The sequence below is a fragment of the Danio aesculapii genome, chromosome 17 (genome assembly GCF_903798145.1).
Source record: "Danio aesculapii chromosome 17, fDanAes4.1, whole genome shotgun sequence".
NCBI lineage: Eukaryota > Metazoa > Chordata > Actinopteri > Cypriniformes > Danionidae > Danio > Danio aesculapii.
The window spans coordinates 38,469,961-38,493,286 of NC_079451.1; the positions used below are offsets into that span (position 1 = coordinate 38,469,961).

Here is a 23,326-nt window from a genome sequence, read left to right on the forward strand (position 1 = left end):
CGACAGTGCTAACCACTGAGCCACCGTGTCGCCCTTTTACACAACCCAAATTAGCTCTGCTTGTGCTTCATGAATCAAAACATTTTTATTTGTCCGTTTTAAAACACTAGCGAAAGTCAAATGTTTTTAAATACACTCATTTGTATATAAGTCTCATTTGTGGACCTTCCGTGAGAGGACGCCCTCTGTTGTCCAGTATGAATGAAAGAAATGCATGTAGTTCATCACTTGCAGTGGTTCCCAAAGTGCGGGTCACGAGACGAGGGGTGAGTCGCTTGGTGACTTCCAAAAATATCATATACGTTATTAAACTATTCGAATTACCATATTTTATCCATAACCTGCAGAAGATAAAAATTGTATTTAATAGTAATAAAGAAACAACTTGCAAATAAAAAGCTATCAGCCTTTCAATTATTTTTCCATTGGATTGCGACCCCTGGGTTATTATGACGCTGGATTAATGACACAGCAATAGTGTTACTTGCAGCAGACTGATTTTACGGCACAATGATAAACTTTGACACCCTAACGGCATTTACATACATTAAAAATAAAGGCCACGACTGAACATAGAGGATGTCTCCAAAATTAAACCAAAAATAGCCTTGTGCTGTAAACGTTGTCCACCATTCTCATTAAGTGAGGTTAATATTAAATTAAATAAATTAATAATGACTATTAAAAAAATACATGGTTGTTAGACAGTTGCACTTTTCTTGTGTTGTCAGTAAGCGTGTTTATATTGTTCCTATTGGAGTGTGTGCACCGTTGTGTGTAATGTTTGTATGTTTATAAACACCTCCGAGGATAGTGGCGGTCGTGGGTCACTGGAATTGTTATTTTGAGGGTCACGAGCTGAAGTTTGGGAACCCCTGACTTAGAGTACAACACTTGGTGGTGCTGGAATATTCATGTCATATTTTAGTATCTGTTCAATTTATAAAAAAAAAAAAAAAAAACGTATTTACTTATTTTTTCAAAAACAGAGATGATTTATATATAGAATTGTTGCCTATATTTCCAATTACACTATCTCATCATTAAGTAATAATACAGTTTATCAGTATTATTTAGCTTAAAGTGCAATTTAAAGCTTTAATTAGGTTATTTAGGCAAGTTAGAATAATTAGGCAAATGGTTGTATAACAAGGTTTTTTCAGGTAGATCTTAAAAAATATATTGCTTAAGGGGGCTAATAATATTAACCTTAAAATGATTAAAAAAAAATAAAAACTGTTTTTATTCGAGCCAAAATAAAACAAATAAGACTTTCTTCAGAAGAAAAAATATTTTAGGAAATACTATGAGAAATTCCTTGCTCTGTTAAACGTAATTTGAGAAATATTTGAAGAAGAAAGTATTCACAGGAGGGCGAATAATTTTGACTTCATCTGTATGTATTATTAATTCCCCCTTTAAATTGAATGCAGCGATTTACATATCCAAATTGGCCCTTCTTGTTCTTCTGGAATAAGACCCTTGAGATTTGTGAATGAAATACGAAGAGCTTGTTCTCCTTTGTTATTCTCAATCCTTCTCCTCCTCATCTTCTGTTTTTTTTTCCACACAGACTCTTCTGAATGACTTGGACAGGAGTACGGGCCGCTACAGAGATGAGGTGAACCTCAAGACGGCCATCATGTCCTTCATCAACGCCGTCCTCAGTCAAGGAGCAGGGGAGGTAAACGCTACTTTCCCCCCCACACATCTGCCTCTCATTACATTCAAATCATCCAAGAGTTTCTCTCTGACTTCCAATATTTTGTGCACAGACCAGTTTGGAGTTCAGAATTCATCTGCGGTATGAGTTTCTAATGCTGGGCATCCAACCAGTGATTGATAAATTACGGTCCCATGAAAACTCCACGTTAGATCGGTAAGTGCAGTATTTTGAGACACTGCAGTCCTCAAGTGCTTGGCTGAGTTTAACGTACGCTCTTTCATTACTCGTCAGGCATTTGGACTTCTTTGAGATGCTGCGAAATGAAGATGAATTAGCCCTCGCTAAGCGGTTTGAAAATGTACGATTGGGGTTTAAATTGGTTTGTAAATACAGCTACTTTATTTTGGGAGTCGTTTAATGTTTGTTTGTTTGGTTGGTTGTTTGGTTCAGGTTCATGTAGATACTAAAAGTGCCACTCAGATGTTTGAGCTCATCCGGAAGAGGATAAACCACACAGACGCCTTCCCGCACTTTATATCCGTCTTACAGCACTGTCTTCATATGCCTTGTGAGTGATGTCACTTCCCCTGACACCTGATTTATTATTGTAAACCAGTTTTTCTTAATTTAAGCGAATAATAAAAACAAAAAGAGTAAACAAATTATAAATATTTTTATAAATAAAAACACATCAAAAATTACTTACACTAAATTTTAAATATTTAATAAAGTAAAATACGTGTATTAAAGTAATTTTATTATTATTAAATAATTATAACTATAACTTAATTTAATTAATTAAATATTAATATGTTATGTATTATTAAGCATGTTAATTTAATAATATTTTTGTCATTTTTTATTATTATTATTTTATCATTTATTATTTCTAAAATTATTTCAAAATATTTTATTTATAATATTATATTATGTAATTTATATATTTTTATTATTTATTTATTTATTGGTTTATTCACTTATTTATTGGCTTATTTATTTATTGGTTTATTGGCTCATTGATTTATTGCATATTTATTTATTTATTGGCTAATTGATTTGTTGGTATTATTTATTGGTTTATTGGCTAATTTATTTATTTATTTTATTTATTTTTTTATTGGCTCATTGGTTTATTGGCTTATTTATTTATTTATTGGCTTATTTTTTTTTTATTGGCTTATTGATTTATTGGCTTATTTATTTATTTATTGGCTTATTTATTTATTTGTGTATTTATTTATTGGCTTATTTATTTATTTGTTTATTTATTTATTGGCTTATTTATTTATTTATTTATTGAATTATTGGTTTATTGGCTTATTCATTTATTCACTTATTTATTTATTGGCTTATTGGTTTATTGCCTTATTGATTTATTAACTTTTTTTATCAATTTATTTGCTGTTTAATTGCCTTTTTACAATTTTTTTTCTCAGACAAGAAAACTGGGAACACTGTGCAGTACTGGGTCCTCCTAGATCGAATCGTCCAGCAGATCATCCTGCAGAACGACAAAGGGCTCGACCCAGATGTGGCACCGCTGGAGAACTTTGATGTCAAAAACGTGGTGCGAATGTGAGTGAACAATGCTCTAAGAATCCATCCAGTACTGGTCATCATAATGGTTGACTAAAGTGGATCATATCTCCTCACTTTATTATTTGCACACCCTTCACAGCTAATTTGGACATCCAAGAATAGGTCCTAACTACTGAAATCTTCAATAAAGTCATTTAAATAGCATATTTCAAATATTAAATTAAATATTAGATGAGCTGTCCCACAAATAATGTTTCGTATGCTCAAATGATAAGAAAAAGCTAATGTTTTAGGATGAACAAGTGAATGTTTATATTGAATCATGAGCTCTTATTGGCTGCTAAAGTCGTTTGGTGACTTTGCCAATAAATGATTGGCTCTTTTACCAAGTAGGGGGGCTGATGGTTCATATTGTCACATTTTATTTTGATGGTCCGTTTGTTGAATTTAAATTACATTGCATCTACATGCCAACTAATTCTCATTAGATTATAAGTAGACTGTTAGGTTGAGGTTAGGGTTGAGGTTCGGGTTAGTGTAAGTTGACATGTACTTGCAAAGTTTCTTATAGTCATATAAATGTCTGTTGAAGGAGCGTGTCATGTCATGTCATATTCATCTGCTTATCTTGGGCCGGGTTGCGGGGGCAGCAGTCTTAGCAGAGAACTCCAGACTTCCCTCTCCCCAGACACTTTCTCTGGGGGATCCTGAGGCGTTCCCAGGCCAGCTGAGATGCATAGTCCCTTTAGCATGTCCTAGGTGTTCCCTCCTCACCCTGGCTATAAGGGTGCACCCTTCCCCGAGATCTTGTCCTTTCGGTCATGACCCAAAGCTCATGGCCATAAATGAGAGTAGGAACGTAGATTGACCAGTAAATCAAGAGCGTTGCCTTTTGGCTCAGCTCCTTCTTTACCACAACAGACTGATACATCCACCACATTACTGCTGCCGCTGCACCAATCCACCTGTCAATCTCTTGTTCCATCCATCCCTCACTCGTAAACAAAACCCCAAGATACTTGAACTCCTCCACCTGGGGTAAGGACTTTCCTCCATCCTGGAGATGGCAAACCACCTTTTTCCTGTGGAGCACCTTGGCCTCGGTCCTGGAGGTGCTCATTCTCATGAAAGAGCATATCAACAGATATTGAGCAGACAGTCTACTAATACTCAAATCGACCTCCAAAATAAAATGTTACCCATATTGTTGGTTCCATTCAAATAATTCATGAGGACAGTGTTTGTTTTTCTATAGTCTTTGATTGTACACTTGTGTCCTCATTTCTTTTCATTTATGAATACTCAGAGATTTTACTGCTGTCATTTGATAAATGTAGTGATTTCAGTCATTTATCTCAGAAAAATATAATCCCAAAATCCATAATCCAGACCCATTTTTGAGCAAACAGCTCATCATACTGCATCTAATCACATTTTTAGACAAGTGCCAGACTATTGAAATGTGACGTCAATAAAAATATAATAAAAAATGACTTCATATACTTGCAGATTTTCTGTGATAATGTTGATTAATCAGTATTTTGCTGAGTGCGCTTTTGTGCCAGTTCATTGGCGGATTAAGGCCTGTCATGGATAAAGAATATATTAAACTAAAACTGCCAGTTGGTGCCTGAGAGTTTCTGACATAATGAGTCATTTATTGAATCATTTAGTGAAATGGTTCTTTGAAAATGGCTGATTCGTTTAGAAATGAATCATTTTAGAAATCGAAAACACAACAACAAAAGGGATATTTTTAGCTTTTTACAAGATGAATTTTAGAGTAATTCTAACTGTACTCTAATTGGCTTCATCACACAGTCAGTGCTTTTGGACTCCTAACATGTGCTTTTGTTTTTTGTTTTTATTTGCAAGTGAGTGACAAACACAATAAGGTCAGCTCACATATTGTTAAAGCAACCATTATGGCATTATAGTAAATTGCAAATTTCCCACACCCCTATGACACTATAGATTTTAGTATGATACACATACAAACTTAGCCCCTTCCAGAAAATGATTGGACTCGGCAATCATAGAAATATGTGTACACACTGGAAAGTTGCTTGCTTTTAGTGGGACAAGAGTTAAAATAAACACATCTTTGTGTCATCTTCCTGCATGGGATTAATTAGAAGTGAGACACAACTTCATGCTAGTTCAAACAAGTTAAAGACTGCGAGACGGTCTGGGACAGTTTCAGTCAAATAAAAACAAATATGCAGAATACATATGGAAAACATTTGGTGGTTTGATCAAATGTTGCAGAGCTGAAGTTTGACTCTTTTTAAGGCCTTTCTGATCGCTTAACGTTTCGCACCGCGACTGCTTGGTTTCCTTCAGGTCCTGCCCGACTAATATGAAGTCATCTTTGTGCTATTATATGAATTATGAATGCCAAGCTTTGTGGTTTAGGGTCATATTTAAAATGATAGTTCAACCAGAAATGAAAATTGTGATCTTTTACTTTCCCTCATGTCATTCCAAAACTGCGAGACTTGCATTATTTACTTATGTGCAACAGACAATAGCTTTTGTGTTCTGCTGAAAAAACAAAGGCATGCCAGTTTATAAAAGAGAAACAAAAACTAATACTGGTCTGCATAAGATTAATTAAATGATGTTTTGATGTTTTTATCCTGGTGTTATTGACTGCTCTAGATATGCCAGTAGCCGGGTTTCTATCTTAAAGTGAATCTTTTCAAAGTTTACAAAAAAGGAAAAAAAATCCCAAATGCAAATTAGGTGCGTTTCCATCAAGTTGTTCGAGCGGCTGACTGTAGTATTGGTTATCTAGTAACCAACAGTAAACAAGGCTAGCGTAATGGAGGATAGTCTGCAAATACGTTTTTCCATTATTCCTATTAACCAATTTCCGCAAAACAACCTCATGCAAGCGTAAAGTTTTTTTTTTTTAGCAAATTAGGCTATTACTATAGTGTAATTAAATAATTAAATTAAATAATTTATAAAGTATATAAAAAGTATAATGTAATGCTGCGTTCACACCAGATGTGGATGAAGCGTCAAGCGCAAGTGATTTACATGTTAAGTAAATGCAAAGACGCGAATAGACATCCTGCGGTGTAATTCGCACTAATGACGCCTCGTGAGTTGAGCATTTTGCACATTTAATGCGCGGATCGTTCGAGTTGGAAGATCTGAACTTCAGCGGACATTCGTGCCGAGTCAACCAATCAGGAGCTTACTCTTGTAGGGTAGTGATTATGACATAGTGCCTGTTAGTGGTGTCCTGAGGGGAAATCCTCTTGCCAAAACCAGCCAACAGTTCATCAAACTGGACTGGGCTCAGTCTGAAGCACCGCTCAAAGCTTCCATGATCCAGGTACAGTTTCTGGAGGAGTTGATGGACTCACAGAGCTGGGTGCTCCTCTGAAAGGATCTAGTGGGCTCGGGCATGGTGCCGAAGGAATATACGCTGTTTTTCAGCTTTCCTAAAGCACATAAAAACAGCTATTCTCTCAATAAAATCCATGTTAGCCATTTAGCAATGAAGCTAGAGTCACCGAGCAGACAGAAGCCCTGCCAATGACACGAATGTTGTGAAGTGACGCACAAATGAAATGAATTTGACACACGAATGAAGCGAGTAAACTCAAAATGGTCACTCATCTATTTACATGCAAATATTGTGATTTATTACCGCATGAAACTATACTTTTTTATTAAAAATTGCAAATTAACAGAGTGAAGGAAACAGTTATCGATAAATGAATATGATATTGAAACTGCCAGTAGGTGGCAGTAAGTCCACATGTTAATAAGTGATTCGTTGAATTATTCATTGAAACGTTTCGTTCCTAATGACTGATCCTTTTAGAACTGAAGTAAGTAAATGTTTATGAATGAATCATTAAATCATCGACTCACTAATCATCTGCTCTGGCTTTGTTTGTAAATATATTTTTATTGGCGAAACAGAAAAAACGTGTCTAAAAATTGAATATTAACTTAAACTGTTGTATAAAATCAATATCACATTTGCGATTGCGCTCGAATGCTGATATTCGTGAAAATTGCACTTGAGCTGCTGTAATATTACTGAAGTAAATCTAATTTTTCAAATATAAAAACAAACCCTTAAGCAGAGATATATTTGCTTTCATAACTTAAATTATTGAGCTTTTTGCTGTATTTTAGTAGGCTTCATCACACAAACCAGTGGCATTGAACTCTCAAAATAGGTTGTTGAAATGAGAAATAAAGGAATAATGTCAGCTCGCACATTTTAATAACAATTCTGCTATTATCATTGACTAAAAATATCATACATTGCTAGTTTGTAATGACATGAAAGTTAGTAAATGATGACTATTGACTAATGATTTAGACTATTGGTAAGACTTGACAATAAGGTTGTATTAGTTAATGGTAATATATGTACTAACATAAACATTTATTACAGTATTTATCATCTTTCTTTAAAGTTAGTTAATGGAAATAAAGTTGTTGAATTTGGATTGTGATAGCACATTAGTAAATGTTGAGTAAATGTTGCACAAGTGTTCATTATTAGTTCATGTTAGTAAATCTATTGTGTGAATGATCCCTTTAACCATTCCTAATAGTCTAACACTGCTCTCTTGTTTGATTCTTCAGGCTGGTCAATGAGAATGAGGTGAAACAATGGAAAGAACAAGCAGAGAAAATGAGGAAAGGTACAGTACATGACCTTTCTACGAACCCAATATTGATTAAAGCGACTGATTTCCCTCAGAAGACCTTGAATGTGTTTGCATGTGCCTTCATCAGCATGGGAATCAGCGACGACATTGCTGATGTTGTCAAATATTAATGCGCTTGTGCTTTTTTTGACGTACACTTTCTTCTTTGTTTTCTCTGGCTTGAATCGTAGAACATAATGAACTTCAGCAGAAGCTGGAAAAGAAAGAAAGGGAGTGTGATGCTAAAGCCCAAGAGAAGGAAGAAATGATGCAAACGCTCAATAAGATGAAAGAGAAGCTGGAGAAGGAAAGCAGTGAACATAAGCTTGTTAAGCAGCAAGTGGCTGACCTTTCTGCCCGGCTACATGAGATGAGTAATGTATGTTAAATACGCAGATCCGCACACACTGCCTCTTCCAAAACCCACTGAACTGTATTTTAAGGCAAAGTCTAAATTAAATGGAGCCAAATAAGTCCCTGAATTAGGAGAAATAGTTCCTTGTTGAAAAAATCTGTCACTGTTTAAATGGTAAATGCTTAATCTGTGTGGTTTAAGCTAGACCAGGGGTGCCCAAACTTTTTTTTTTTTATGAAGGGACAAAAACCAAATTTGATTGAGACTGGAGGGCCGAAGTTAAACATACTAAACTGTATTACATTAAAGTTGCAATGGTAATTTCCTAATTTGATAATATTTAAATGGCAAAAATCTTACTTTACTATATATATATATATATATATATATATATATATATATATATATATATATATATATATATATATATATATATATATATATATATATATATATATATATATATATTTATTTATTTATTTATTTATTTTTTGTACTTAAGTATTGCAAGTAGTTTATTTCAAAATTTACTACTCAAGTACTGAAAATAACAGTACAAGTATTGTGTAATGTAGTTATTAAAGAAAGCAGTCAAGACATCATATTGTTTTGTTTATTTTAAAGATCTTTTTTTGGGGCACGTGGTTAAGCAGAACGAAAAAAAAAACATGGCTTACGATACTGTTCTTCTCGCTCTCTTGAACCACAGATCTGACAGATTATAACAGCTTTAACACACACCTTTCAAAGTTGTGTGTCACAAAAACACTCCGTAATCCACTCAAAATGCCATTGAAACCCATTTTCGGATCGCAAATTACCAGTTGTAAACGCTGTAAACGGAAGTTCTAAACATTCTACCGGAAGACGCTTGTCACTATGGCGCCCTCCATGCAGTAGCCAAGAAAAAGGTCTGGAATTGTCTCACGGTTTTGTTGGGTTACGATTATCATGCCATCGATTCGGTTCAATTCGATATCTCGGTGAATTGACGATGCTTTCCATACATAATTACATTTTTTCTTCACAACACAAGAATTTTTTTATTAAAATCTATAAATATATTAATATTTCTGTATTATTTGTAATGCAATTTTGTTCTTTAATACAGCTGTAAGATATATGAACTGTACCCTTAATTTGACCTGCTCAAAGAAAACACTCTTTTAGAATGTATCAAACAAAACTCCAATACATACACAGAAGACAGCATGAGCATTTATAGCGAATAAACGAATGTAAATATTATCCTGCTTGCTTTTTGAGGGCTAACAGATGAAGTCTTACACCCCTATGATTGGTCATTGTCTTCACCCGCTCAACAGAAAGGGCTACGATCGGCTTTAGAAATGAAAGCGATGTTCACCGATGGCGGGAAGAACAGCTGCGGTTAGAGTCTATATGCGCATAATACGCGGTTATCACAGGTAATCCGTATAGACACAGTGGAGAAAACTCGCACCACAGGCACGCTCGTGTCTGGATCCACAAGTATCGCTTTAACAGCCAAGAGGAGAGGAAAAGTTATATAGATATAAATATAGATATTCAGGCCCCCCCTGAATTATTAGTCCCCCTGTTTATTTTTTTCCCCAATTTCTGTTTAACGGAGAGCAGATTTTTTTTCACACATTTCTAAACATAATAGTTTTAATAACCCATGTCTAATAAGTGATTTATTTTGTCTTTGCCATGATGACAGTAATATCTTACTGGATATTTTTCAAGAAACTTCTACACAGCTTAAAGTGACTTTTAAAGGCTTAACTAGGTTAATTAGATTAACTAGACAGGTTAGGGTAATTAGGCAAGTTATTGTATAACCATGGTTTGTTCTGTAGACTATTGAAAAAAATATAGCTTAAAGAGGCTAATAATTTTTACCTTAAAATGATTTTTTTTTTTTAAACTGCTTTTATTCTAGTCGAGATAAAACAAATAAGACTTTCTCCAGAAAAAAAAAGTAAATAAAAGAAAAAAAGGAGGGGCTAATAATTCTGATTTCAAATGTATATATTTATGATGTATACAAATGTATATATAAATGATCTGAATTTCAGTTAGTTTTTTTGTTTTGTTTACAAATAAACAAAAGGTTCTGTTAAATTAGAAATGACTAATCTATTGAAGGCATTCGCCCCAACCTCTTTTCATAGATGGAGTGGCAGGCCAAATCAAAGTTTATCATGGGCCAACTTTGGCCCACGGGCCCTACTTGGGCATCTCTGAGCTACAGTAGACCTTATTTTTTTTATATAATTAACAAAACATATTTGCTTAACAATTGTGAAAAAATAAGGTATTTCCAATTACATTTGTAATTATTATATTATATTTTATTTTATTTTATTTTATTTTATTTTATTTTATTTTATTTATTTTATTTTATTTTATTATTATATTATGTTAACACTTTTCACTAATATATGTTGGTATGTAGATACACACATTTCAAAACGTAGCAACTTATTAATAACACTTTCTAAAAAAATGTAACTGTGTTTTTAAAAAAAATTATTTTCATTTGTTTTATCTTCTTGGTATGGATATATTTATATGTCAATTTCAAATATTTACTGTATAATTAACATTTCACTTGGCTTCTTTCTTGGAAGAACAAATGCACATTGCCCAGAAACTACAGTACTTTAGTTGCACAATTTAATGATTCCCATTTCCACATGCCATGACATTTCCAGAATATTCTGGGCTTCTTCAGATAATTCTATCATGTCCAACATGATTATTTTGAACACCAAAAATTGCAGTGGTCCTTATTTGTTTACATAAAAATATTATTGTATCTGGATCCTGTAATGGCTAAAAATGCAGCATCAACAGCTCACTGGGGTTTGGAATGGACCTAAATGTGGTTTTCATTGTTTTGAATCATATCCACAACACGTTTGCTTCATATTTCTACTGTGTTTTTTTTTCAGAGGACAAATATCCCTGGGGGCCCTCCCCTCGCCCCTCTGGGTCCTGGTCTTCCTCCTCCTCCTCCACCTCCGGGTCAGGCTGGTCTTCCTCCTCCTCCACCTCCTCCAGGAGGAGCACCACCACCACCTCCGCCTCCCCCCGGTGGACCTCCTCCTCCTCCAGGCCTGCTTGGCTTCGGTGCTCCTCCTCCTCCTGGAGGCCTCCTGGGCTCCACACTGAAGAAGAAGAACATCCCGCAACCATCCAACCCGCTCAAGTCTTTCAACTGGACCAAACTCAGTGAAGTGAGTAAAAAAAGTTTAGACCTAAAGATCTTTTCACAGCAGGTCTGAATTATAAATTGTTTCAGCTGACGGAAGCAAGAGTAATTCAATAAAACAAATATTGAAGAAATATGTATATGTCTATATGCCTTAAAAAATAGTGAAGAAATATGTATATGTCTATATGCCTTAAAAAATAGTGACAGATAAAGTCTATCTATATTTTGTAGTCTTTGTGCTTTATTAGAGTTACTGATTGTTTTTGAAATCTTACAAATTGTTAAATTGATTTAGCTTCAACATTTTAAGTAATTTAATTAAATAAATTTTTTTATGCCTATAATTTATTTAAATGTAGTCCAGAAAATAAAATAAAAAGCTAAATAAAATCCAGAAAGTGTCTATTACAGAAAGAAACAAAACTTTAAACTAAATTTTGGGGGGAAATATTTAATTGGACCATACAAAGCATCTGTAAAGAAATCTGAAATCTGCACTTTTTCCACATTATTTTATGTTACAGCCTTATTCCAAAATGGATTCAATTCATTTATTTCCTCAAAATTTTACACACAATACCCCATAATGACAAAGTGAAAAAAGAGTTTTTTAAATTGTTGCAAATTTATTAAAAATAAAAAAGTATTCACAGCCTTTGCCATGAAGCTCTAAATTGAGCTCAGGCACATTCTGTTTCCACTGATCATTCCTGAGATGTTTCAACAGCTTAATTGGAGTTCACCTGTGGTAAATTCAGTTGATTGGACATGATTTGAAAAGGCATAGACCTGTCTATATAAGGTCCCAGGGTTGACAGTGCATGTCAAAGCACAAACCAAGCATGAAGACAAGGGAATTGTCTGTAGACCTCCGAGACAGGATTGTCTCGTGGCACAAGGCTGGGGAAGATTACAGAAAACTATCTGCTGCTCTGAAACTTCCAATGAGCACAAGGGCCTCCATCATCTGTAAGTGGAAGATGTTTGGAACCACCAGGACTCATCCTAGAGCTGGCCGGCCATCTAAGCTGAGTGATCGAGGGAAAAGGGCCTTAGTCAAGGAGGTGATTAATAACCCGATGGTCACTCAGTCTGAGCTCCAGCGTTCTTCTGTGGAGAGAGGAGAACCTTACAGAAAGACAACCATCTGTGCAGCAATCCACCAATCAGGCCAGACGGAAGCCACTCCCCACCTGGAATTTGCCAAAAGACATCTGAAGGACTCTCAGACCATAAGAAACAGAATTCTCTGGTCTGATGAGACTAAAATTAAACTCTTTGGAGTGAATGCCAGGCATTACATTTGGAGAAAACCAGGCACCGCTCATCACCAGGCTAATACCATCCCTACAGTGAAGCATGGTGGTGGCAGCATCATGCTGTGGGGATGTTTTTCAGCAGCAGGAACTGGAAGACTAGTCAGGATAGAGGGAAAGATGAATGCAGCAATGTACAGAGACATCCTGAATGAAAACCTGCTTCAGAGTGCTCTTGACCTCAGACTGGGGCGACGGTTCATCTTCCAGCAGGACAATGACCCAAAGTACACTGCCAAAATATCAATGGAGTGGCTTCACAACAACTCAGTGAATGTCCTTGAGTTGCCCAGCCAGAGCCCAGACTAAATCCTATTTAACATCTCTAGAGAGATCTGAAAATGGATGTACACCATCGCTTCCCATCCAACCTGATAGAGGTTGAGAGGTACTGCAAAAAGGAATGGGCAAAAATTCCCAAAGACAAGTGTGCCAAGCTTGTGGCATCATATTTAAAAAGACTTGAGGCTGTAATTGCTGCCAAAGATACATCAACAAAGTATTGAGCAAAGGCTGTGAACACTTATGTACATGTGATTTTTCAGGTTTTCTATTTTTAATAAATTTGCAACAATTTAAAAACATCTGTTTTTACATTGTCATTATGGGGTATTGTGTGTGGAATGTTGAGAAAATAAACTAATTTAATCAATTTTGTAAAAGGCTGTAACATAAAAAAATGTGGAAAAAGTGAAGCGCTATGAATACTTTCCGCATGCACCGTATATATAAATATATATTCTGAAATTATTTTCACATATGCATTAAATTATATATAAACATAAAATTCATTAACATATTCAAATTTATCTTATAGTTGCTTTTATAACTATCTTTTGAAATTTGTTTCTCTTTTGAATTTAGTTTTATTAAAATATCCTTATCATTAATATTTTTACTTCATTATCTTAATTAAAAGTAAATGTTTTTTTTTTTTTAATATTCATTATATTTAATTATCATTTAATTTTTAGCTGTCATTTAAGATATTATAGTCATGTAAGATGTACTCATAGATTATTTATTTCTCGTCTCTGTCTGACAGAATAAGCTGGAAGGGACAGTGTGGCTTGATCTGGATGACGTCAAAGTCTTCAAACAATTAGATCTGGAGGATATTGAGAAAACTTTCTCTGCTTACCAGAGACAGCAGGTAAAACTCACTCACAGTGTCTTAGAAAAGGAATAATTAGGATTTTTATCTATTTCTCTATTGTATGCATTCTGAGTATACTGCAGTGTCTAAAGCTCCACTCATTAATTTCTGTCGCTCCTACTGTATTCTGCGTCTGTAGTTTTTGCCTGATGTTTACACCTAACCTCTTAATCTAACTAACACTTTCCTGCTCCCTGCTTTCCATAAAGGACTTTCTGTTCAATAACTTTAGACAGGTAAGTGTTGATCCTGTCTCTTTAGTTTGGCCAGGATACCCTAGTATACCTTGTTTTTTGGCATGTTTTCAGATGGTTATTTCTGAAGTCAAAGTACCTCATTTATTAATTTTCCTTCAGCTTAGTGCTTTATATATCAGGGGTCGCCACAGCAGAATGAACCACCAACTATTCCAGCATATGTTTTACGCAGCGGATGCCTTACCAGCCGCAACCTATTACTGGGAACGCCCATACATTCTCACATTCACACACATACTCATACACTGCGGCCAATTTAGTTTATTCAATTCACCTATAGCACATGTCTTTGGGCTGTGGGGGAAACCGGAGCACCCGGAGGAAACCCACACAAACATGGGGAGAACATGCAAACTCCACACAGAAATGCCAACTGACTCAGCCAGAACTTGAACCAGCAGTGCTAACCCACTGTGTCGCCCATCAAAGTACCATATGAATGGTTGAATTAATCTTACAAATAATAGTTCTGGTCAAATTTTACCAAAACCAGTTGAACGAATATAACATTATGCTTGGAAATCTGGGTATCACTTTATTTTGATGGTCCCTTTAATGCATTTTGTTGAAATTTATTTACATTGCATCTACATACCAACTAATTCTCATTAGATTATGTGGACTGTTGGGTTAGGGTTAGTTGACATGTACTTGCAAAGTTTCTTGTAGTCAGTTAAATTTTTGTTGAAGGAGCAGTATCAACAGATATTAAGCAGACAGTCTACTAATACTCAAATGAGAAGTAATTGGCATGTAGTTGCAACTTTTAGTCAACAAAATGTGCAATAGACCATCGAAATAAAGTGTTACAGAAATCAGTTTCTATTATTCCATTGACAGTTGTCTTTACTATTTTATACATTACTTTTTCTGCATTACATATAATACTATAACTGCATTACAATAAAATAGATATTTTTTTAAATGTAAAAATTAAAAATGAAGGTAAAAAATAGTGCTGTGCAAGGATTGATGGCGTCCAAAATAAAAGTTTGTTTTGACATAATATATGTGTGGGTATTATACATACATATACGTTATAAACATTTTCTCAAATAAATGCATACATGCGTGTATTTATATATACATAATAAATATGCACAGTACACACACTTAAATGATGTCAAAACAAACTTTTATTTTGGATGCGATTAAGTTTTCCCAGCACTAGTAAAAAAATACTTTTATATATTATGTTATTTTATATTATAATGAGACACTTGACTCAACTACACTACTTTTTATTTAAATAGTAAAAAAAAGGCCCCATTATGTTTTTTGCGAATATTATTATTACCTTTCATCCAGTTCGTAATGAAGCTGTTTGTAAATATAAAATAGAAAGAATTGATTCTGACCAGCTGAAAGGAGTTTTGCTCTTGTAACTGATCTATGTACATCTCTTACACTTTGTATCAGCCTATGGTCTTCATTAACTTTCTGTAAATGTCTACATTGACCTTGTACTCATTGTAAAATGAGACTCCTGCTTTTGCATATATATATATATATATATATATATATATATATATATATATATATATATATATATATATATATATAGATAGATAGATAGATAGATAGATAGATAGATAGATAGATAGATAAGTAAAACGGTTTAAATGTTATATGTTGTTGCATTAAAATGCATTGATTAGATTCATCCAAAATACGATACATAAATATGGTAATCAGTACTTGCGTTACTACACATAAACGTAATCATCAAATTGTTGCCATTTGTGGCATAGCTTAGAACACAATGAACCGAATGACTTACTTCAGTTTATTAGCAAGAGCATTTCAAGACGTCTCTGTATGTAATTAGCTCAGTCGGTTATGAGGCATGCAGTTGGTTTTGCATGCATCTGGAGTTTATGCAACAGATTTCCACCAAAAAACAAATATCCCCCTTGTTCTTGGACAGATTTTCTTTCACTCCTCTCACCCTCTTCTTTTAAATTAAAGCCAACATGGCATCGTCTAAACACGCCATTTCTTGCTGTCTGTTCCCCAGCTGCCGCTAAACTTGCCTGTTTCTGTGAATGTCTAGTGTGCGTGCGTGCGTGCGTGCGTGCGTGCGTGCGTGTGTGTGTGTCATGAGCTTGTTGTCCTGTGTTTGAAAAATGATTGTGTTTGGGTTTTGAATATTTTAGACAGCAGGTGTCTTGTGTTGTTTTCACATTTGCTGTGTTTTTCAAATCTGCATTTGATTGTTTCTAATGACTGTGGTTCTGTTTTTAGATGATGATGTTCTGGTGTTTGCTTGATATTCGCTAAATGCTTTAGTGTTTTAAAAAATCAACCCATTTCAGCACTAGTTCTCATCTACAGTTTGAAAAAATGCTGCAAAAGTGAACAATTTGAGTTCATCTGAATGCAGGATAATATTTTTATTCAAGTTTTTCAAGTTTTGGGTTATTCATTATTTATGAAATTGAAGCTACAGCGGTTTCCCCTGTTAACACAACTTCTATTTTAAAAATTGATATTATGCACCTGTTTTCTAAGCCTTTTGGATAGAAAATTAGCAAATGCTAAAAGCAGACGTCTTAAATAAGGCCCAATCCCAATTCTATGCCCCTCATTTTGCGCATTCCCTTGAAGGGGTAGGGGCGTCCCATTTCTCTTTAGCTTGAAGGCTTAGGACTAAGGGGAAGGACTAGATAGCCCTTGAAACTTTTCCAGGACCACACTCGAAACCAAGGGGTACGAAAATTTCACAGAATACACCAGCTACAATGGCAACATGGCTGCACACGCAATTAGGAGATACACATGTTAGTATTTTTTGTCATTATTATGACAAACAAACAAGCATATGTTTTTAATACATCCATAACACCATTCATGTTTTACTGTCATGCTTTAAAAAAAAACAATACATTTGGCTATCTATAGTCCATAATAATAACTCCTGTATTGTAGTCCCACAAAATACTTTAACATCTGATGCTCGATGACACTTGATTACCTTGTCAGTAGCTGGGAATGTGCTTTTAACAGTGTCTGCTATAATGTTAATGTTGTTTTCCTGTGTTTTGATAAATATGGCCAGGGTGTAAATGCACAGTACAGTTACGAGCGTATTGCAACATTATAACGTGATGATAACATGATATCGTTGCCTCTAGTGATTTCCTGAAGATAAATACAAAAAAATAACGCAACTGGTATAACTACAGCAGTCGCCGTCGTCTGATCCCATATGAAGTAAGAGATCGCAATGACATAGGATGACGTGTGCAGGTGTTGTAGTGGTACATTTTGAAGCCCTTCCCCTTCACACTCTGTTTCAAGGGCCAAGGGGTAAAAAATATATAATTGGGATTGGGCCTAAATACTTTGTTTAGTAAATGGGAATATCTTTGTGGAGTTAATATGGAGAACGAGTATTTTGTGCATATAAATACTGCTTTCGAAATAATTCAGAGACCACTTTAAAATTATTTTTTATATTCTTAGTTGCAATTTATACTTTGAGTAAATTTATGTGTTTGAGTAAAACATAATTTGCTTTGTATTCCGTAAACTACTGATGTTTTTTTGCCAATTTAAAATGAAAATGTTGTCATTTATTTTTAGCATTTTTTTGCATAAAATAAAACATTACTGTTTTCAAGCATACTTTTTAGACAACACAATAGCAATGTTTTAATTTTAGAAGTGATGTTTTATGATATTTTCTGAAAATGTAAGAAAATGCTCTGAATAAAAATTAAAAAAAGAATTTTTATTCAATAAAATAAATGTAAAATAAATACTGAAATATAAAAAATATAAAACTAATTCATTAATTTTTTTTTTCGGTTTAGTCCCTTTATTAATCAGGGGTCGCCACAGCATAATGAACCGCCAATTTTTCCAGCATATGTTTTTGCGCAGCAGATGCCCTTTCAGCTGCAACTTATCACTGGGAAACGTCCATACACACTCATTTACACACATACACTACAAACAATTTAGCTTACCCAATTCACCTGTACCGCATGTCTTTGGACTTGTGGGGGAAACCGGAGCACCCGGAGGAAACTCACACGAACACAGGGAGAACATGCAAACTCCACACAGAAACGGCAGCTGACCCAGCCGTGCTGTGAGGTGACAGCGTCACCCACTGCGCCACTGCGCCGCTTATAAAACAAATGTAAAAATATATATAATTTTTTATTTTTACTCTAACCCTAATAAATCTATAAAATCCAGAGAAATGAAGAATGTTCATGCGGTCTCTTCATTTTCTTTTGATAGCTGTATATTTCTGACACTGTAAAAACTTAAAGTTGATTAGCATATTTGTTTTTCACCTCGTAATTGACAGGATCCATACAACTTTTTGGACAATTTCAGAAGTTCAAGTTCATTTATTTATAAAGCACATTTAAAACAGCCACAAGACTGACCAAAGTGCTGTACATAAGACAGAGTAAAATAAAGAAACCGATTATAAAAACATAAAAATAAACCAAGAGAAACGAATAAATTTAAAAATGAAGCAATAGAAAAGACTATTAAAATAATATTAAAAGGCCAAGCTGAGCAGGAAAGTTTTTAGAAGTCATTTAAAAATAAATAGTGATTTGAGAACTTCATCAACTATGAAATCAACTTTAGCCCTTCTGTCTCATAGTATTTGTGGTCTTTCTCTCACATAATATATTGATGCTGACCTTTTATCTTTCCGCAGAAAGAGTCCGAGGACGACACTGTCACTTCTAAAAAGGTCAAAGAACTGTCTGTCATCGATGGACGACGTGCGCAAAACTGCAACATCCTTCTCTCCAAGTGAGTCTAGTTTAAAAAAAAACATTTGAGTGTTCAAGGTTCATGCACAGTAATAAAGCTTCCTGCATGACTCACTGTAGAGCCATTCTTTGTTTACTTCAGCCATTTTGTTGACAGTTGGTGATGTGTTTTAAACCCTATTGCAGTCAAGCGTTTTATTCATAAGATGATCCTGGCCTGGATTTCTTTCCTGTTGCGTCACAAGTCTCCGTAGCAACAGTGAAAAACAGAGATGCCTGTGATCTTTCCCATAAGCTCACTTCTTCTGTTTGAATGAACAGTAAAGCTGGAAGTAAATCTAACATCTATTAAAACTAAAGCCTTTAAATCAGGCATTTTAGATATTTAATGCATTTAGAATTTTTTCAGGGTTATTTCAGAACTTGTTGCAAAGTTTGGTGAAAAAAAACAACAACAACAAACAACCTGGAACTAAAATAGATTGAACTGGACAAAAATAATCATATATATATAATACTTACTTGCTTACTCCCAGGACCGTTTATATTGAAGTTGATATTTAGCCGCACCATAGTGGTATTTCGTAACATCTAGTTTTTATGAGGTGAGTTGTTAACCCAATGCTCAACCCCCAATCTGGGTGACCAGGACATACACACATACACTACGGACAATTTTAGCTTACCCAATTCACATGCCTTTGGACTGTGGCGGAAACCGGAGCACCTGTAGGAAACCCATGCAAACATTGGGAGAACATGCAAACTCCACACAGAAATGCCAACTGACACAGTCGGGACTTGAGCAAGCAACATTCTTGCTTTGAGGCGACAGCGCTACCCACTGAGGCACTGTGTCACCCACAATAGCTTATTTTTTATTGTTATTGTTAAATTAGAGATGTATTATTTATTTTATTATATATATATATTTATGATATATGTATGTGTATGTATATGTGTGTATATATATATATATATATATATATATATATATATATATATATATATATATATATATATATATATATATATATATAGTTTTTATTACATATTTTTATTAGTTTTTTTATTATAAAACCTTAGTCATGTAGTTGTCATATCTAGTTAGATCTTTTAGTTTTCACTCTTTTATTTTAAGTCTATCTTCATAAATTGTATATTATTTATTGTACCCCATATTATATATAGACATGTTATATATAATATATAATATACAACTGTCATAACACCCCATAATCCTAAGAGAAATAAAGAAATTGGATATCTTTTTTCCATGGAGACCACATGGAAAAACTAGGTCACTGTTAGCAGTGGTGTTAAATGAGGCCAGCAGGGGGTGCTCAACCTGCAGGCTGTGTGAGTCTTAATGCCCCAGTATAGTGAAAGGGACACTATACTGTCAGTGAGCACCTTCTTTCGGATGAGACGTTAAACCGAGGTCCTGACTCTCTGCGGTCATAAAAAATCCCATGGCACTTCTTGTGAACAGTAGGAGTGCAACCCTGGTGTCCTGGCCAAATTCCCTCCATTATCCTTAACCCATCATGGCCTCCCAATCATCCCCATCCACAGAATTGGCTGTATCACTGTCTCTCCACTCCCCTATAGCTGGTATGTGGTGAGCGCACTGGCGCCGTTGTCCTGTGGTTACCATTGCATCATCCAAGTGGATGCTGCACATGGGTGGTGGTGTGGATAGACCCCCCTCATGATTGTGAAGTGCTTTGGGTGTATGGCCATGCACAATAAATGCGCTATATAAATACACATTATATTACATTACATATCTTTGGAAGATTCATTAAAATGTTTTTTAGTCTGTTATATATATTAAATAATGTTATTTATTTGATTCAAATGTAGAAAGAAGCTATTTATAATTGTCACCAAAACTACTGCCAATATGTATGCATAAACCAAGAATTTACTGCATAACAAAATGAAAACTCAGCCATATACAGCTAAAGTCAAAATTATTCGCCCTCCTGTGAATTTTTTATTTTCCAAATAATGTTTAACAGAGCAAGGAATTTTTCACAGTATTTCCTATAATATTTTTTCTTCTGAAGAAAGTCTTATTTGTTTATTTTTTGTTGGAATAAAAGCAGTGTGTGAATTATACATTGACGATCAGGGGGTCAACTTTTTCGATAATGTTACTGTAGTTTGTGTGATACAAGTTTCAGTAATTTTTGTATTTATTTAAATGACATCTAATTTATTAATAGAACATATTTAAGTGTTCAGTGTTTTGAGGGATATTTAGTGTCTGACCTACAGTATCCTCTGATTAGATATTTCAGAGGTTACTGGAGGTCGAATTATACAAATTAAGCATCTAATTTTACTGTATTTTAGGCCATACCAACACCAGTGTCTTGCCAACACTTACAATATCTATCGGTGCTCTAAATCTGCCAGTTTCAGACTGTTGAATGAGTTTTTTTTTTTCTTGCATAGACCGATTGACCGCATAGACCGACTTGCAAAGACCATTATAGGGGTGGTCAAATGTATATTTATATTATCTGTTATTTTAATCATTAACATTATTATTTTAAATACAGATCAGCTTGAACTATTTCTCACTATTAAAGGGCTGACCCCCATACACTTGTTTTGACGTCCTTCAGAGAGGATCAAGCGTTAATTAGGGAGGTCAACCCCCTCCCAAACCCCACTGTAATTTGCACCCTGAATAAAACCAGTTTTAAATTTTTTTAAAAACCATTAGAAGTCAATATTATTAGCCCCCTTAGGCATTTTTTTCAAATATCTACAGAACAAACCATCGTATGCAATGACTTGCCTAATTCTACTTGCCTGATTATCCCAGTTAAGCCTTTAAATGTCACTTTAAGCTGAATACTAGTATCTTGAAAAATATCTAGTAAAATATTATTTACTCTCATCATGGCAAAGATAAAAGAAACCAGTTATTATAAATGAGTTAATAAAACTATTATGTTTATAAATGTGTTTAAAAAATCTCTGTTAAAATGAAATTGGAGAAAAAATATACAGAAGAGCTAATAATTCTGACTTCAACTGTATTTCTAAGTTTTTTTTATTATAATTTAATGTATGAATTTGGTGTAAAAGATACACAAGGAAACACGTGGACAACTGTGTGCATATTTCTTAATAAGATTGACTCCAATAAAGGCAGATTGACTCAAATCTTTCACCTGCAGGTTGAAACTGTCCAACGAGGAGATCAAGAGAGCCATGCTGACCATGGATGAGCAGGAGGATCTGCCCAAAGACATGCTGGAGCAGGTGAGACGTGTAACACTTTCACAAAACGCACTCAGTCACTGACAAATACACTCATTCTGTCCAACAACAAACCTGTTGGGCTGTGGAGGATTGACGTCAGACATTTCTAACTGATGCAGCAGCTATGCAGCCAGCAGGTGGAATTACTCAAGACGGCATCTAATTATTGTTTTTTGCAGAAGCAATTTAAGCAAGACACCATAGTGTCCTCGCATTTTTCTCATTTTGATTGATGGTGAAATCTGCTGTGGTTTGAACAATGTAAAATGCACTGACGTCCTCTGCGTGTTGCTGAATTAAATCTGTTTGCATGGAGACAGAGATCAAGCAGATTAAAATGCCTTTTTTTTTTGTTTGATTAAAACCCGATCAAGCTATTTTGGTAATTAAATGCAGCTTTGTGTTCCTCACAATGTTTCACTTTGACAGTAAAATCTCTCTGATAAGTGCAGCAAGGAATTGTTGTAACATCTTGAAAAGCAATTTGATAGCAATCAGGTTTTAGAGTTGTTTTAATCTTAACCGTAGTCAAACTGTTATTGTAAAGTGAGGAGAATGAATCTGAGATTTTTAGAAGTTTTGCGGATGTTTATTTTCTTTTTTTTTTTATTTCCAAAAGAAAATACATATATAACTTTCATAATCTCTCATACAGAAAGAGACTCATAGATCTTGCATATACTTTGTATTTTTTTCCTAACAACAACTATAACAATAAAACATGGGGAGCTACAAATCCTTTAAAAGATTGCCTTTAAAGAAGAAAAGAGATATATTTGGACACAAAATATGAAATTTAAAAGTTACAATTCAAGAAAAAATCTGGGCATATTTGTTAAATATACTCAAATCACTTACTCCAAATTAAAAAATAAAAGTTCAGTCTGTGTTCTTAAAAATAGTTTTTCCATGACAAATATTGTGCACTGTTTCAATCCTTTCTTTAACTGTAGGCGACTCTAATTTAAAAAAAAATTGTAATTACTTTTTTTACTAACTGCCAGAAGAATATATATATATATTTAACACCTAAATATAAAGATTCACAAGTGAAAGCAATCTCTACTTCAAAATGGCGTCTAATTGTATTTTAATCTCTTTCCAGTATGGGGTTAATTTCTGA

The 23,326-nt window shown here is 34.4% G+C and overlaps 1 protein-coding gene across 2 annotated transcripts in view; it reads left to right on the plus strand.

Annotated features, from left to right (window-relative positions):
- Window positions 1-23,326, plus strand: part of daam1a (dishevelled associated activator of morphogenesis 1a) — a 129,338-nt gene that overhangs the window by 83,380 nt on the left and 22,632 nt on the right. For both annotated transcript variants that reach the window (XM_056476467.1, XM_056476468.1), the window contains exons 7-17: window positions 1,574-1,684; window positions 1,776-1,879; window positions 1,958-2,024; window positions 2,117-2,234; window positions 3,103-3,241; window positions 7,826-7,884; window positions 8,082-8,269; window positions 11,185-11,469; window positions 13,809-13,916; window positions 18,864-18,961; window positions 22,119-22,203. In XM_056476467.1, coding sequence (XP_056332442.1) covers window positions 1,574-1,684; window positions 1,776-1,879; window positions 1,958-2,024; window positions 2,117-2,234; window positions 3,103-3,241; window positions 7,826-7,884; window positions 8,082-8,269; window positions 11,185-11,469; window positions 13,809-13,916; window positions 18,864-18,961; window positions 22,119-22,203 — 1,362 coding nt within the window. The remainder of the gene's footprint in view (window positions 1-1,573; window positions 1,685-1,775; window positions 1,880-1,957; window positions 2,025-2,116; window positions 2,235-3,102; window positions 3,242-7,825; window positions 7,885-8,081; window positions 8,270-11,184; window positions 11,470-13,808; window positions 13,917-18,863; window positions 18,962-22,118; window positions 22,204-23,326) is intronic.